At 49.4% G+C, this 15,954-nt stretch overlaps 1 protein-coding gene across 4 annotated transcripts in view; it reads left to right on the top strand.

The window, feature by feature from the left end:
* RBM6 (RNA binding motif protein 6) overlaps nt 1-15,954 on the top strand; it is a 132,247-nt gene that overhangs the window by 98,078 nt on the left and 18,215 nt on the right. For 3 of the 4 annotated variants that reach the window (XM_007052677.4, XM_043552367.1, XM_037905176.2), the window contains exons 7-11: nt 6,737-6,811; nt 8,936-8,996; nt 10,773-10,841; nt 14,116-14,364; nt 15,446-15,606. In XM_007052677.4, the coding sequence (XP_007052739.1) occupies nt 6,737-6,811; nt 8,936-8,996; nt 10,773-10,841; nt 14,116-14,364; nt 15,446-15,606 (615 nt within the window). The remainder of the gene's footprint in view (nt 1-6,736; nt 6,812-8,935; nt 8,997-10,772; nt 10,842-14,115; nt 14,365-15,445; nt 15,607-15,954) is intronic. The other variant, XM_043552369.1, reaches the window with a different exon arrangement.

Raw genomic sequence — 15,954 nt, 5'->3', positions numbered from 1 at the left:
ACAACTGGGCCTTCTTGGGTCAGACCAGCTGTCAAGGCTGAATCCCCACTCTGTCACTCCAAGTGCAGAAGGTGAGGGCCCAAGGATTCTAAAAATTAATACTTGCCACTCCAGGCTTGTATTAAACTCCCAAGGTTACAGCTTTTCTCTGACCTTGACTTGGTAAACGCTGCCACCACACAAATGCAAAAAAAAAACAAAAAAAACCCTTGGACCCAGGAAAGAGCACTTGGGAATTCCTCCCTGTGGGGTACCCTCAAGCCCTTTCATGCCCCTCCTTCTCCTCCCCGCCCCCCGCGCAGGAAGAGCTGAGAAAGAAAACAAAGGAAATTAGCTGTTGCCACCAGCTAATCAAACAACATATGCACAAACTTCTTAGGACACCAAAAATCCAATCCTGTTCTTAAAAAAGGTAAATTTTATTAAAAACAAAAAGGAAGAAAATACATCTGGAACTTGGGCTTTTGCTAGATTTTAAAAGAGCAATTCCAAAAATTAAGCACCCAAAATAGCTTTCTTAGGTTAGCTTAAAGGTTACAAGCAAACAATAGCATCTGGGGTTAGCACAGAGGAGTCCACAAGCCTTAAAAAATAAACAGAAATAAACCTAATCGCATCTTCTTGAACATTCCTAATTTACTTACATATTTGGGTTGTTAAAAGTAGTTCTAGATATGATCTGATGGTTTTCATATCTGGTTCAGACTTTACACAGCATTCCTGCTTATAGCATTGAGAACAACAGAAAAAGGGAAAGTTTCTTTCCCAATTTTTAAAAGTTCTACCTTCCCATTGGCTCTCATTGACACTTCATTTAACACACCAGCTCCCCTCCTCCTGCCTGTGGGGTTGGTGCAGCAACAGCAACTGTGCGCCCTGTTCCTGCTGGCCGCTGCCACCTCGTTGCGCTATCTGCACTGAGGAGTAAGTGTGCTGAGCAGTCTCGGCTCCTCTGGCTGCATGGCAGAGGACAGTGGACGGCAGGGACACGGTATGGAGCCGCTGCTATGCCAATCCCACGGGCAGGACCGAGCAGACCTCTACAGTGGCCATTACAACCTGTGCATGTTTCCCAGGCGAGGAGCTTGTGGGGGACAGAGGCCATGGCTTCTCACATGCCTGTTGTCACCAGGGGCTCTCCCTTGCAAGAGGGACCCTAAATGGACGATTCCAGACACCTGCAAGGAGGACTAGGATTGGTCCATGTCGGCTCTAAAGTTTTTCCACAGGGGTGGGGAAGGAGTCGGATGGCCGGACCTGTGGCCCATGCCTTTGGAGCAGTTCATAGGAAATCATGCTGATTCCATTGTGGCTTCCCACCTCTCTCCCCTGCATGCCATGTGGGGTCCAACGTGCTGGTTTTCTGGATCCCTGTAGGGATCTTGCTATGCTATAGGGTGGAGGGTTTAGCCGGATTCCCCAGGGTCCTTAGAGGGATGGGTGCCACCCAGTCACTCTCCCCCCGCTTCGGATGTTTATGGGACCTTTGTGCCAGGTTCCCAGCTCTGCCAGAGCCCTGTGCCTTTTCTGGTGTGCTCTGAGTAGGTGAATTGGCTCCGGGGGCCTCATCCTGGTACCTTTCTTAGTGATGTTTTGTACATGACAGTCCAAGGATTCAGCAACATCCTCTGTCCATAGGGATTACAGGTTGCAGCAAAGTATATTGGGCGCACAAGAGGGCAGCACCTTCTCTGCTTGGCTTGCAGTAGATTGAGTTGGTTGAGCGTGAGTTCATTGCTTTGGCCAGCGTGGGACCAGTTGATGCCATGGTTCTATGATCGGCAACATCAAAATCTTCTCCCTCCTCCCCCTGACATCCTTACGATTCACCTGGGCATGGTGAAGGGCGTAGAGCTCAGTCAAGAGGGACTGGGTGATGCTAGGACACCTCTTCCCTTCTACTCTCATTGTGTGGTCTGTGCTGCTGCCATGCAAAGGGCCCAGAATCATCAGTTTGGTGACAAAGCTCAGAGGGATCTCGGCTGAATGACGCAGTCCATGACTTACACAGCAGGAGGTGAGGTGTTGAGTCATGGTGGCATGGCTTATGGTGATCCTGTTGCCGTCTGACCGTATGGCTCTCAAACGTGGGATCTGGTATGATAACTGCAGATGCTGCTGTATAGATTGGTAAACAGCTGCCTGGTGTGCGGGTGGAGTGTGCCAGCTAAGGGCAAAGGTAGTGGTGGCTGGTGGAAGGTCTTAGGAGCTGGCATATCGACTTCCCCTCTTTTAATGGTGATTAATAGTGGATGGAGTATGGAGTGAAGGGTTTGAGGGTAACACCCAAGCCCTCTCCCTGCAAAGCAGGCTTCAGTCTCTGATCAACAGGTGGTGTGGGTGGGGGTGCTGCTTTGTAGGGATTTCTGAGCACTGTTACATGGCTTGGCCAAACTCCACAGGTATACAACCCTATTGATTGCCACCCCGTCCTTTGCAATATCTTAGATGCCATTAACCTGGGTGTTGAGGAATCTGTCAGGCTGCTGCTCTAGAGATCTGCCTTGATGTTCACTGACGGGGCCACTGCTTCCTTTAGGAGGTTGTGCAGCCCACCTCCTTGCTCTGCCTATTGCTACGCCCACTCTGTCCTCAGGCACAGGACATTTTCCAGGAGGTGCCTGTCTCTGACTGTGTGTTACGGGTCCCAGAGAGAGTGTTCTCCCTCCTCTAAGGACTGTCAGGCCTGAAGGAGGCATCCGTGTTCCTATAAGCTTTGCCTTCTGTACCCCTCTTCTTCCCATATTTACTCTTACCTCTGCCTTAAAGCCTTAGGTACATGCTTCCTCTTGTGCTTGTGTTCAGTGCCACACGTGACCCCTGAAGAGGTTCTTTGGCTTGTGGGTCTCAGCGCAATACTCTGGGTGCACAAGGAAGGTGTCAGCAAGAGCTACAGATGTCAGCTTGGCCAAGCTTATCTAGTCTGTATGGTGGCGGTGGGGCTGTTGAAGCACCTCCAGCAGGCAGCCAGGGACAGGCCCAGTGGGAGGAGGAGAGCAGTTGGCTCACAGGGGGCAGGCTGCAGGGAAAGTGAGAGGGGGATGGCTGCCTAACCCCCAAAGTGATGCCTGATGGGCAGGTCCATTTCTGTTTTATCCAGCTCTCCTCAGTGCATCTCTTCCAGTGGCTGTAGGAGGATCAGCCGTCCCATAAACCCCTTTCCCTATGGCTGCCCCATTCTCTGGGGCAACCAGTGCCTACGAGGTTTGAGCATTAACATTGCAAAATAACCTCAGGAATGTGCTTTGCTGTGTTTATGTGCTAGGGAATCCCGCTGAACGCTAATTAGCCGCCTGGGTCAGGTGGCCTGGAGAGGCTGCTGGTTCACTCGGGGTTCCACAATGAACGGCTGTTCCCAGCTCCCACTGCCCTGCCTGCACCCACTGAGGGGTGGCCGAATGGTTAGGATGCTAGTGTGGAATGTGGGAGACTTGGGTTAAATTCCTGCTCTGCCTCACTCCCTGTGTGACCATGGCCAAATCACTTAGTCTACGTCTACCCTAGGACTTTTGTTGGCAAAATTTTTGTGGGTCGGGGTGTGAAAATAACACTTCTCTGATTGACATAAGTTTCACCGACAAAAGTGCCAATGTGGACAGTGCTGTGTGGGCGGGAGAGTGTCTCCTGCCAGCATAGAGTGGCGGCACAAGAGACGTTACAGCAGCACAGTAGTGTAATGGCCTCAGTCTCTGGGTCTCAGCTCCTGTCTGTGCAGTGGAGATAGTAGGACTGCCCTGCCTCTCTGGAAGGTGGAGTGCCCAGATATGATGGTAATGGGAGCCATGTTAGTACATTAGGTACAGTAGAACCTCAGAGTTGCAAACACCTCGGGAATGAAGGCTCGTAACTCTGAACAAAACGCTAGGGATGTTCTTTCAAAAGTTTACAACTGAACATTGTCTTAATACAGCTTTGAAACTTTATAATAATGAAGAAAAATGCTGCTTTTAACCATCTTAATTTAAATGAAACAAGCACAGAAACCGTTTCCTTACCATGTCAAATCTTTTTTTAAACTTTCCCTTTATTTTTTTAGTAGTTTACATTTAACACAGTATTGTACTGTATTTGCTTCTTTTTTTTTTCTTCCCCCTCTTGTCTGTTGCTGCTTGATTGCGTACTTCCGATTCCAAATGAGGTGTGTTGTTGACTGGTCAGTTTGTAGCTCTGGTATTTGTAACTTTGAGGTGCTGCTATAGACAGACTATCTCTATTATTATTATTATTACTATTATTATTATTTTATTATATTATTACCTATTTGCATTACTTTTGTGCATAGGAGCTCGAGTTACAGCTCAGAACCCCATTGTCCATGTTGGGATCCAGGAAGTGGGCGGGCAAAGCCCGCCCACTGCTAAAGGATCCCCCCCCAGCCTAAGGGGGGTCCACAGGACCTGGAAAACCAAATAATTACGGGGGACAACTAATGAACAACAGGGACAGGAGTGTGGTCAAAGGGTCAAACGAAGGGAACCGGACCTCAGAACCCCATTGTGCTAGGCAGAACAAAAATCCAGTCCGGAGTCTAAACATCTTAAGGAACTGGACTCCAGCAGCTGACGCTAGTAATTAATGACCCTGAGCAAGAGCCATCTTTGGATTAGCTGGTTGCACTGGTGGACTCCACCACACTGCAAATACATTCTGAATTTGTGTCTGCTGGGATTGAAGCAAACACCCCAAAGACTTGTTAGAAACCAAAGTGAGCCTGGAGTTGAGGGGAGATGATGCGTCATCCTGCAGTAGCCGGGTACTGCCAGAAGACAGTTTGGTTTGGTGAGGCGCAGGGTGCCTTCCAATGATTGTCTTGAATGAGGAAATTAAAAAGAAAAGCAAGCTGGGTTAATTTAATTCTGTAGCATGAGTGACAAATCCTGAGGTGCTTATTGTGTTTGGAGACCATCACTGTGTGTTGGAGGCCGAAGGTTACTCTCTTTATTACTGTACCTGTGCTCTGTTTCTCTTATGCTACAATGTGTCTTCCAGATGTGAGTGCAGACCAGAGCAGCAGGTGTGAGATCCAGAGAGCAGGAGCTTGAGTGCAGGTGTCAGAAATTGATAGCTAGCGGGTGGAGGTCTGGAGTTGAGCACTTGATTTTGCAAACTAAATTGGTTTCTGTTGTATGTTCATTCTGGAGTAATGATTTGAGCTACAAGTGCTTTTGTCTTTCTCCAGCATGCTGGTGGGATCCGTTAGTTTCATTTGGTGTTTGCTGTTCTTGTGGTGCTCTTCGTACTGTAATGGGTTCTGATATCACAGGTGAAGCAATTTTGAAGATAGGAGCAGTTAAAAGCCAAAAAAAAAATTGAAGCAGTGCAGTTGTTTTGCACTAGTGGTGGTTGTGTGTAGTTGGAGAAAAGGGGCTTTAACTGAGTGTGGGTGTATGCCGAGAGCATGGTTTGTTTTTCAGCTGAAAACTGGAGAGAGGAAGTGGAAGTATTGTTGTCACCAGGGTTCTCTAGAGCTAGCTGATAGTCTGCATCTGAAAAAAAACCTTGAGTGTTCCTCATCAAAAACCAGAGCATGAAATGAAGAGAAAGCACGAGATTTTTCTCCATGTGCCAGTGTGCGTCGGGTGCAGGTTGTCCATCCTCCACCTGGGGTGATACAGACAGCCTTGCCCAATCAGCATCAAAGGAGAAGGGGACTTATTCCCAGCTATTCTAGAGCCAAACTCTTTGTCAGGTGCAAGTCGAATCTCTGGATTTCTTGTGAGCGCTGACGCCCTGGGTATATAAGCCTGGGCTCTGCGTGACTGTGATGAATGCCACTGGGAGTCCTCACTGCTTAGTGGTTTCAGAGGCGGGTCCAAGTGGATATCTAGGACTTTCACGTTTCCCTTAGTTTTACCCTTTTAAATCCATATACCTAGCTGTATTGCAGCAGAGCTTGTTGTCCCTAAGGGCTCCAAGTGTCTGCCAAGACTGCTGTCTTCTCCCAAGGGGAAGCTCTAAATGAATGTGCTAGAGTTGGATCAGGCACATGACAGTCCCCATGTATTGTCCTGTCCGCTCCTCTATCCCTCCCTGCCCCCCCCCACCCCCCGCCGTGCTCTCAGCTCTTGTCTGGCCATTGCCTGAGCGCTCAAAGTCAGCCCCAAACCTGCCTTCTCCACGTGGTGGCATGCTGTGCCTTCTCCCAAGCCAACAGCCTCCCCCATGGGGTGGGACGTTTCCTTGGAGAAAAGCCAGGTTCTGAGGAAGGACGGAGAGGCCAACACAGGTACCAAATTCCTCTTGTCTTTGGTTGTGGTGTTTTCCCTTTTGTTCCTTCTCGAGTGTCTATGCCAGCAAGGTGTCCTCTCCTGAGGCCCATCCAGCAGACAAGGATGTGACTGGGTTGGAGCAGTTTGGACAGCTGCCCCTTTCCCAACCTGTTGACTTTGCAGCGAGTCGAAGCAATTCCCATGTATGTTTATCTTGGGATCATTGTATTCTGTCTGTTGCACTTTGAGGAGCTGCCAAAGCTTTTCTGGGCCAGCTGCTCTGGCACTAACCATGTCAGCAGTCCAGTGCAACTGCCATGGCAGGGGCAAAGGCTGGTTCCCTGCTTTCATTTCCTTGGCAAACTTCCAGCTCTGTAATTGAGCTGGTGATTTTGGCTTTTTTTGCTGTCCTACTTTGCTTACAAAACCCATTGGGTTGGAATCCTGGGGCTTTCTTAGCCTCTTTCCCACCTTTGATTTTCCTAGTGTGTTTGGCATGTTAGTCACTGACTCCCTTGTCTCAACAGGGAACCCTTGTGATTGGTGGTAAAGAAGTGACCCTTGAGTACACGCCGTGCCCAGAATTTTGGCGCTGCAAACGTGTAAGTACATGGCAATGGAGGATTTATTTCACTTATTTTTCCCTTGCCCCCTTTCTTTCTGAAGGTAGTGAGGTGGAGTTAGATGCATGCTCAGTTGTGGAAGATCCCCTTGTGCGGTTCCAGCACTGAAGTTCCTGCCTTTCCTATGTTTTCTCCCTGTGTATTTTAGGTAGTGCAGGAAAATTCTGATTCTCCAACATGCGCTTAAGTTACTATGCACTTACTATAAATAGAAAAGGAGTACTAGTGGCACCTTAGGGACTAACCAATTTATTTGAGCATAAGCTTTCGTGAGCTACAGCGAGCTGTAGCTTACGAAAGCTTATGCTCAAATAAATTGGTTAGTCTCTAACATGCCACTAGTACTCCTTTTCTTTTTGCGAATACAGACTAACATGGCTGCTACTCTGAAACCTGTCACTATAAATAGTAAGTTGCTGCCCAGGCATCACCTCCTACTTCTGCTCATTATCAGCTCTCATTGTCATGCCTAGAGCGAGTTCCTCCCCAAAATATGACTCTGCTCTTGAGAAGTGCCACGGGAAAAACGGCACCTTCTCACTCCAGGGATATGCTTACCTCCATGGCCAAAAGAAGTTATTGCTTCTCTTAACAGAGCAGTCAACACAGCTCCAGCTGAATGAGCTGGATTCTGCTCCGGTTCATGCATCGCCAATCAGATTGCTAACTAAGTTCCATTGTTAAAGATAAATTTGACCTACATTGACATTTGTGATGCACCACTTAGTACATGGGGTGGCACAGATGTCAGAAGGTGATTTGATGATAGTGGAATTCTCCAGTTGTCCCCAGAAGTGGAATCTTTGTTCCTGGTGTCCCCACACCAGCCTGAAAGAGCCCAGGGTGACTCTCCGAGTAGTTTGCAGGGCTGTGAGAAAGGGAGGGAAAATCAAACTGGAATTTATGAATCCATAACTATGAAAACTCACAATGCCATGTTTAGAGAGATTTTTAGTGGGGAGGGTCTCCACCTGTTCCATTACAGGACCCTGCTTTCCCTGTCGTTGTCTCCCCCCACCCCCGGATTATCCTCCAATCCAGTTGGGACCCCCTCCCATTGAACAATCTGGGAAGGGCAAGGGGGTCAAAACCTGCTGACCCCTGTTTATGCCCCACCCCAAAATTGAGAGGCTTGGTCTACGCTTAAAAGTTAGGTTGGCATAGCCGTGGCTGTCAATGGTGGACCGACAGAGCTATGTCACAGTAGACAGCTGTATGGATGGAAGAGGGCTTCTGTTGACATAGTTAATGTCTTCCAGGAGGGGGTGTTCCTGCACTGCCAGGAACAGTCTTTCTGTTGGCGTTGGCTCCATGCTGTAGATATACCTTCACAGTAAAACTGCACTTTACGTTGGGGGAGTTTTCACTTCCCTGCCTCAGGAATCAGTTGAGAAACGGAAAACTAACTGCACCTCTGCATTCTTTCAAAGTACAGGGTGGCTGGCAATCAAGGAGAGGTCTGGTCTGCAGAGTCTTTTTCATGTGCTGAGCGACTTGGTCCTTGCTTCACTGGGTTTTGTTTTTTAGGAGGAGTGTCCAGTCTTAGAAAAGTTGCCCAGGAGCCAGGCATGCAGCTCTAGCAACCAGTGGTGCAAATTAATAAAGATGGGACTGGTGCTCCTCAGCCACTTGAAAATCCTGCTTGCTGTTCTCAGGGTGCCTCACCAGCTTCCACCCTTCGTGCCAGCTCTCTGCAAGCTAACGTCACTCATCCTGTCTCCTTCAGGCTCTTAGGGCTTTTTTAGACATGCAGCACTGCAGCTGCACCGTGTTTGTTGAAGATGCTGTATGCCGATGGGGAGAGCTTTCCCATCGGCATAATAAAACCATCTCCAGGAGAGGCAGTAGCTATGTCAGCGGGAGAAGCTCTCCAGCTGCCATAGCACTGTCTACACCAGGTCAGTGTAACTTACCTCGCTTAGGGCTGTGGATTATACCAAAGTAATTTGTAGTGTAGACATAGTCTTTGCGTTACTCGCTCATGTAACTAACCTGGCTACATTCTCAAAGTGAAGCAGTGACTGTGACTTTTGGAACATGCTGACAGCTGTTACAATAGCCTTTTAAATGTCTCTCCCTCATGCTGCCTGTCTTTCACTGCAGTGTAAAGTGTGTACTGTGGGGTACAGATCTTCCTGCTCCTATTGCAAGCTCCCGAGAGATGGTGAGTATATTTTGTCACTGTGCCAAACTGGGTTTTATATGTGTAGATTAAAAGCCTTTGTTTGCCCTAGGGAGTGAATGTCTCTGTTGGCTGGTTTCTTTGTGCCATGCAGTGGGATGTCTAGGTACCATATAAGAGAATTAGTAGCAGTACTGGAAGTAGATATGCTGCCAGGCTGTTTGCTCTGCATGCGAGGCAAGGCACAGGGCCACACTGATCTGTAGTGGGAGGGAGTTCTACAGGACAGTGCCCTTCATCCAGAACATCCTGCTGCCAGTACCTGATAGTACTATCCTCTGTTCCTTCAGTGTCATTGTTCTCCTTCATTCCTAACATTATGGGATGGATGCTGAGTGAGAGCTAGTCCAGGCTACGCAGCCTAGATTGCCACAGGCATTGAAGATGAGGGCTAGGACCTTGAAGCAGACACAGAATTAGATGGTGCCCCAGTGTAGGGTATAGACTGTGGATGTGATGTGTTCCCATCTAGCGGCCTTGCTTAGGAGACGGGCTGCTGCATACTGCAGCAACTGGAGCTTTTGGCTGGCCTTCTCACTGCAATAGCCCAGCCCAGGAAGGGGCTGTCAAAGGTCTGGCTGGCTGTTATTGCTGGAGAGTCTGGGAATACCACAGAGTCCAATCAGCTCTGAGACTCTGCGCAATTGAAGAGACAGGAGAGCAGGCACCCCCAATAGTTTGTGGTCATGGATTCTGCCAGTTTCCCCCCGTGTCACCTCTGTCTTACCAGGTTCTCCACCCAAGAACCTACTTCTGTCGGACAGCCAGGCATTCACAGTGCAAGGTTTTGCGCTGCTGCTTTTCTGCTAGCAGATTCAGAATGTCCTGTGCCTCCTACAGAGCAAGCCTACGTACCTTGGGCAAACAGTGTGTGTTACAAGCTCTGTTGATCCAGAGAACAAACTGCCAATACCTGTTAGCCCCCATGCTCTGCGCTCTGTTCAGAGCTCTTTATTCACTTTATTCACCCACCCGTAGAGAGATCCTGACTCCCTCTCACTGTTACTGTAACATGAGCAACCCACCATCAGTGTTATGGAAGCAGAGCTCAAACTGCTGGCCTTTTCAGCTCGGCCTTCTTGGCTAAATTAACCAAATGGTGACACAAACAGCTGTATAGCGAGTTAAATGTTCAGGCCCCTCCAGATGCTGTGAACGTTATACGGCTGTGTGCCTCATTTTACTAGTCTGGTTAGCTGATGGCCATGGGAATGCATGTGTTTTAAGGGTATTCCTGTGTGACTGGTCTTTAAACGATGGAGTGGATCACAAAAAGGACACACAGTCTTAAGGGGTAGGGTTCTCCCCTTCTCCAGTGGTTCTCAACCAGGAGTCCGGGGCGAGCAAGTTGCAGGGCGTCCTCCAAGCAGCCCCAGTGTTAGACTTGCTGGGGCCCAGGGCAGAAAGCTGAAGTCTCACCGTATGGGTTTGAAGCCTGGGGCCCTGAGCCCTTCCACTTGGGAGTGAAGCCAAAGCCTGAACAACTTAGCTTCCTGGGGGCCCTTGTGGTATGGGTCCCCAGACAATTGCGCTGCTTGCTACCCCCTAATGCTGGTCCTAGCTTTTTTATTCAGAAAACTAGTTTTGTGGCATAGGTGGGCCATGGAATGTTTATAGCATTGAGGGGGTGGGGGCGGGGAGCTCAGAAAGAAAAATGTTGAGAACGCCTTCCCTTCTCTAAGCAGCTGTTGGGTGAATTCCTGCATGTTTTGTGGCTGATGGCCTTGAAATAGTTCCTGTTATGCCTTTTTCTTGTAGGGAGCAGACCAGGGACAGAGCCCAAAAGTGGTTTGGAGGGAGAGGATGTGCACGCCGAGCAGGACTTCAGTAAGAGAATCACCATCACACAGTCTGGGGTTATGGATATGCTCTTTCAGAGAGGGAAAGGTGTCTGTGGGCTCCATCTGTAGAAATGCATGGGAAAATGCTCGTGCATAATTTACACATGCAATTACTGCAGTTGGACATGTAATCTCTGTAATTTCTTGTGCAAATCATGCACAAAACCTTGGTATGTAGCCAGCATTCTGAACCCAGCTACATGCTGCAGTGTTGATATGAATGAATAAATGTTCTCTCACCTGTACCGTATACGTTTGTATCATAAGGAGTTGTGTTAACTTAAAATAAGCCTGTGTGTAACTGTATCAGTATTTGTGCTGCATATGTGGTTATAGCCATCTGACAGATCAGTGTCCCCGGTGAGTTAGCATCAGGGTAGCCTCCCTCTTTGGATGTTCCCTAGATGCTGCACAGCTTTGGGAGTGTTCTGGACTGCGGTGCCCATTGGGGTCACACAAGGACCCTCTCTTGGCACTGAATCTGTGGAGCAGCCACCTCTGTTTCTACCTTTCCATGGCCTACCGCAAGTGCAGGGACCTTCCCTCTGCTCCCCATGCTGGCTGTCCTCTGCATGGCCTGGGGTGGGAGCCTGAGTGCTTCAACATCCGAGGGCTCTCCTTCCCCCTCATTTAGGTAAAAGTCCTCAGCTCATCTTCCTGGGATATGTATTTCTCACTAGACTCCCACCAGTGGGCATATGCAGAGGCTGCCTTGGAATAGAAAGAGGTTATTTATCATGAAAAATGGGGTTCTCTGCTCATTCTCACTTCCCACCCCACCCCCTGCCTCCTCCGAGTTCCCCTCTAAGAGAAGTCTGGGGTTTAGTAGAAGGACTGAGGTGCTTGGATTTGCACAGCACACTTGTAACAATGTTTGGTGCAGTCTGGAGGGCTCTCAGAGCTTAGCAGCCCCAGGGGATGCATCCAGCAAGTCTAATATGCGGCGATAATGCTATTGAATGGGCTCTAAAGTTAAACCTAGGGAACGCCAACTCTAGCGCCTCTGCCAACCTCAGCTGAGGCAGTGAGGCATAAATAAAGAGGTGATCTCTCAAGCGTTGGGATCCCAAACCATGTAGGAATTTATAGCTCAAAACACCCTAAATGCCACTCAGAAGTCAGTAGCCAGCCAGTGCAAACCACGGAGCACTAGTGTCATGAGAGATTCCTCTTACAAAGCAAGCTGCCACTTTCTGCATTAGTTTGAATTTCCAGGTTAAGGTTCAGCTCCATTAAGAGCGTATTACAGTAGTTTGATATTGAGATGACGAAAGCATTGATTATGAGAGCAAGAGCCACATCTGAAAAAAACCTTTGCAGCTTCTTGGTTAGACACGGCTTGATAAAAACCTTCCTTGTCACTGATGCTAAATGATATAGCAGCAGCTGGGGGTCCACCCATAGCGCTGATTTTAACCTCAAGCAACAGTCACAGAGGATCCATCTTCAGTAAGGAGGCAGATGTTTCCATCACATGGGATGGTTGCTTTCCCCATCCTGTCAGCCTCACTTCAGGTTTGTCTGGACTGAGCTTCAGCCAGCTAGCCCACATCCGCTGTCTTCAGTTCTGTTGATTTGTGAGGAGTTGATCCTCCGTGTTTGTTGCTTGGCCTTGCTAAGAGCCCCTTGTACGCCCTGAACGAGACAGAGCTCTGTGGAACCGTGCACAGCAGAAACCAGAGAGGGTCTCCAAGAGAGAGGGACAAAACCCCTGACTGGCAACCCCCTTGCTTCCTGCCAGGGTTTGCTGGCAAGTCAGCCACTCCTCACAATCCCCAGTGTTGAAGACAGCGGACAGATCTGTCTGTACAGCAGTTGGTGTTGCACGCAGGACTGGCCCCAGACTGACATAAGTCAGAGATGTGAGGTGACCATGCACTCTGAGAGTTGTCTTCCACAGCCTTCCCATTAATGTTCGCCAAGAGCAGGAGATTTGGTAGTTGGCTGGGTTGTTACCACCAAGTGTCTCTTTTGTGGGATGGCTGGTGGCACAAGATCTTCCTTTATTGAAGCTAAGACCCTAGCCTTCCAAAGGAGGAGATGTAAGCAATCTCCATCAACCCTTCTCTGGCCTGGAAGGACATGGATCCAAAGTACAGTTATGTACTCAGTATCTCCAATCCCTCCAATACCTCAGGGAGTGACACTGGCCTAAATCCAGGTACTGAAGATCATACTCTCCAGACACTACTCTGTAACCAGGGAACCAGACAGTTCATCCCTGTCCACTGTGGACTTGATTCTGCAACTTGTAACATGATCAGCCCAAATTCAGGAGATAGAGAATTCCACAGGCCTCACACCACCCTGATATGGTTTACACGGCATTCAGACTGGCTGACTGGCTAGTCTGGGTAATCTTGACATTCCTGGCTCATTTAATGTGTATCTTTGGTGCATTTGTCCCTGTGACACATGTGAACGAAATACATTGTGAGAGGGGAGGAAGGTGTGAGACCATGATCTTATCAAGTAAGGAGTACAGGTGTTAGCAGTGAATATGGCCAGGGCCTGACGTGTCTCCTTTGCTCCTGTCTAGGCAGCATGAGCTGCTGCCACCCTCACCTCCATCCTAGCAGCTAGAGGGGACATGATCCAGCCTATAGGGGAGGGGAGGCAAGTCTGAAGTATTAATTAGTACAAGAAATGTTAAAAGTCAAATCAAAAGAAGGGTTTTTGGAAGGGGGGGGGGGTTATTCCTCACCTGGGATGGATAGGCAACTTATCAAATTCATAATTAATTTCGTTACATTGCCTGTCAGTGCTGTAGTTACACAAGTCCATTAACGCGCAGCTGTTCTAGAACACTGAGGTCGGAGAATCAGTGGCCAATCACTCACACTTCCTGGCTACAGGTCTTCAAGAATAGTCTCGGGTGATAAAAGTGTAGATAAAAGTCTCGGGTGATTAGTGTAAGGGGTGGGCTTGATCCTGTGCCGGATCCGGGAGGTAGCCTCCAAACCCATCTGGGATTCCATTGTTCAGATAACAGCTGAACCTGAAAGTAGGCCTAGGCAAAAGGGAGGCCAAATTATGAGCTCCTTCTTGGAGCAGGGATGTGATGATGTGAGCTTTAATGTCTTGTCTGTTGAAGTCTAGGAAGCTTTCGTGTTCCTGCTAAATGTTCAGAAACGTGGCTAATCAAAGGACAGCAGAGTCAGTTTGCCAGCCCACTGCCGGTGGTTGGGAGAAAATACAAGGTTTGTAGTGTGTGCCGGGGGGGACACTGAAAATGGGTTCATTCCATTTCTTTTCTCCAGTAACGGAAACCAAGCTTGAAAAACCTGAGCAAGAGCTATCAGGACACCCGAAGCCTCAGAAACAGCCTCCCCAGCATGCGGCTCCTCCGCAACAGAGCCAGCCCCAGGAACCCGAGCCTCGGAAGAGAGACGAAGGCAGAGAGCGATGGCCTTCACAGGAGAAAAGGTACCCTCCCTGGAAGGAGAGCCAGGAGCCTGCTGCCAGGAGGGAAGCTGAGCAGACCGCACCTCAGGAGGGCGAGAGTAAAAGTAAGTTGAGTCTCAGGCTTTCAGACAAAGGGCCAAAGTGCAGAGCACCCGGGTTTGGCTGGGGGTTGGGCCGTCACTGACAGAGTGCAATGGCTTTTCCCTATGCCACTGTCTGAGGGATGCTTCCTCAGTATGAATTCGGTAAGCTTCATGATCTGTTGCAGGGTGGGGTAGTTGATGGGGAGTGGGGTGTCTCTGCCTGGCTTGCTCAGGTACTGGTGGATTTGGGGAGGGAGGCCCTGCTTGGGTTTCTCAGAGAGGATTTGGGGAAAGAGAGTGGTCCCTGGCCAAACTGCCCTCGATGAAATTAATTCAGGGCAAGCTGCCCCTACCCCCATACCATTAATTTCGTGGTCTCAGCCCCGCCTCTGTGCTGTGCTCCAGACCTGCTGCCCCAAGGAGGTCTGTGCTGCTGGAGTGGCTCTGGGGCCCTGTTCCTCTCTCCCCCTCTGCTCTGAGGAGCACAGAGAGCGAGTCCAATTGCCCTGGAAGCCCGGTTTGCTCAGGGAGGAGGTGGGAGATTGGAGGCAGCCAGCTGGGATGGTTCATTGCTCACAGGGCCTGTGAAAAGCCTAGCAGGTCAGGGCCTGCCTTGCTTTCTGCTCTCCCCCTTCTGCACCCACCCTCCTTTCCCTCCCAGGGACCCATCTGTGTCCTCAAATAGGGAGGCTTCCTGCTAATCATAGCCTGGCTCAGGTTTCCTCTAGGGGGTCCAGTGACCAGCTCAGACCTCAACTCCTTCTGCCCTGGCTGCTTCTTGTCTGTCTTTGCCAGGGGCTCACTGGCATGAATTCAGCAGTGATTGCATTTGTGCGTGATTCCAAAATCAGGAGGGGCAGACCCAGATTTCTACAGGGCCCGGAGATAGCAGGGGCACAGACAATGGGAGGAGATTGGGTCTTCGTCCATGTAAAGCTATACCTGGGGGAGGAAGTGAGCAGCCTGTCTGTGTAAGCAGCTGTATCAGAGTCATTCAGACAAGTTTATTTTCATTTTGCCGTCACTGTGGTGGTAAGAGGCTGGCTTCATGCAATGTTCTTTGTCTTCTCTTCTCTCCCTGCCCCTGTCTGGGCTGCTGCAGCAATTATGCTGAAGCGTATTCCTCGCTTCACCCCTCCGGAAGTGATCGTGGGGCTGCTGGCACCATTTGTTCGTCTCTCCACCTCCAGCGTGAGCATCATTAAGAAAAGGGCTAGCCAGAGGAGTGACAACTATGGCTTTGTGGAACTGGACTCGCATGCTGTAAGTGGCCCTGACCCTTCTCCAGGGTCTGTGCAGAGAAAGAGCAAGAGACATACATAGTCCTATCATAGACATCCAGGTTCATGCTACAGTTACCTTGGAAAGGCTTGTCTTGCTAGCAGAAGCAACAGTCTCAGGCCAGTCTCAGCCTTCCCTAGTTCCGCTTTGGTCTGTCTAGCTGAGTCCCTAGTCCTAGGTGTGGGGAATGGCTGACGGCTCTTCATCTTTCCTTTTGCTCTCCAGTACAAACTGTCTGAGCTTTAGTCCATCATAGATACCGTTAAGCTGCGTGAATTTCTTGCATCAGTAGCTCTAGGACGGGGTGGGCAAACTTTTTGGCCTGAGGGT

Source organism: Chelonia mydas, chromosome 7, assembly GCF_015237465.2.
Source record: "Chelonia mydas isolate rCheMyd1 chromosome 7, rCheMyd1.pri.v2, whole genome shotgun sequence".
Taxonomy (NCBI): domain Eukaryota; kingdom Metazoa; phylum Chordata; order Testudines; family Cheloniidae; genus Chelonia; species Chelonia mydas.
This window is presented reverse-complemented; position numbering and strand designations above follow the sequence as displayed.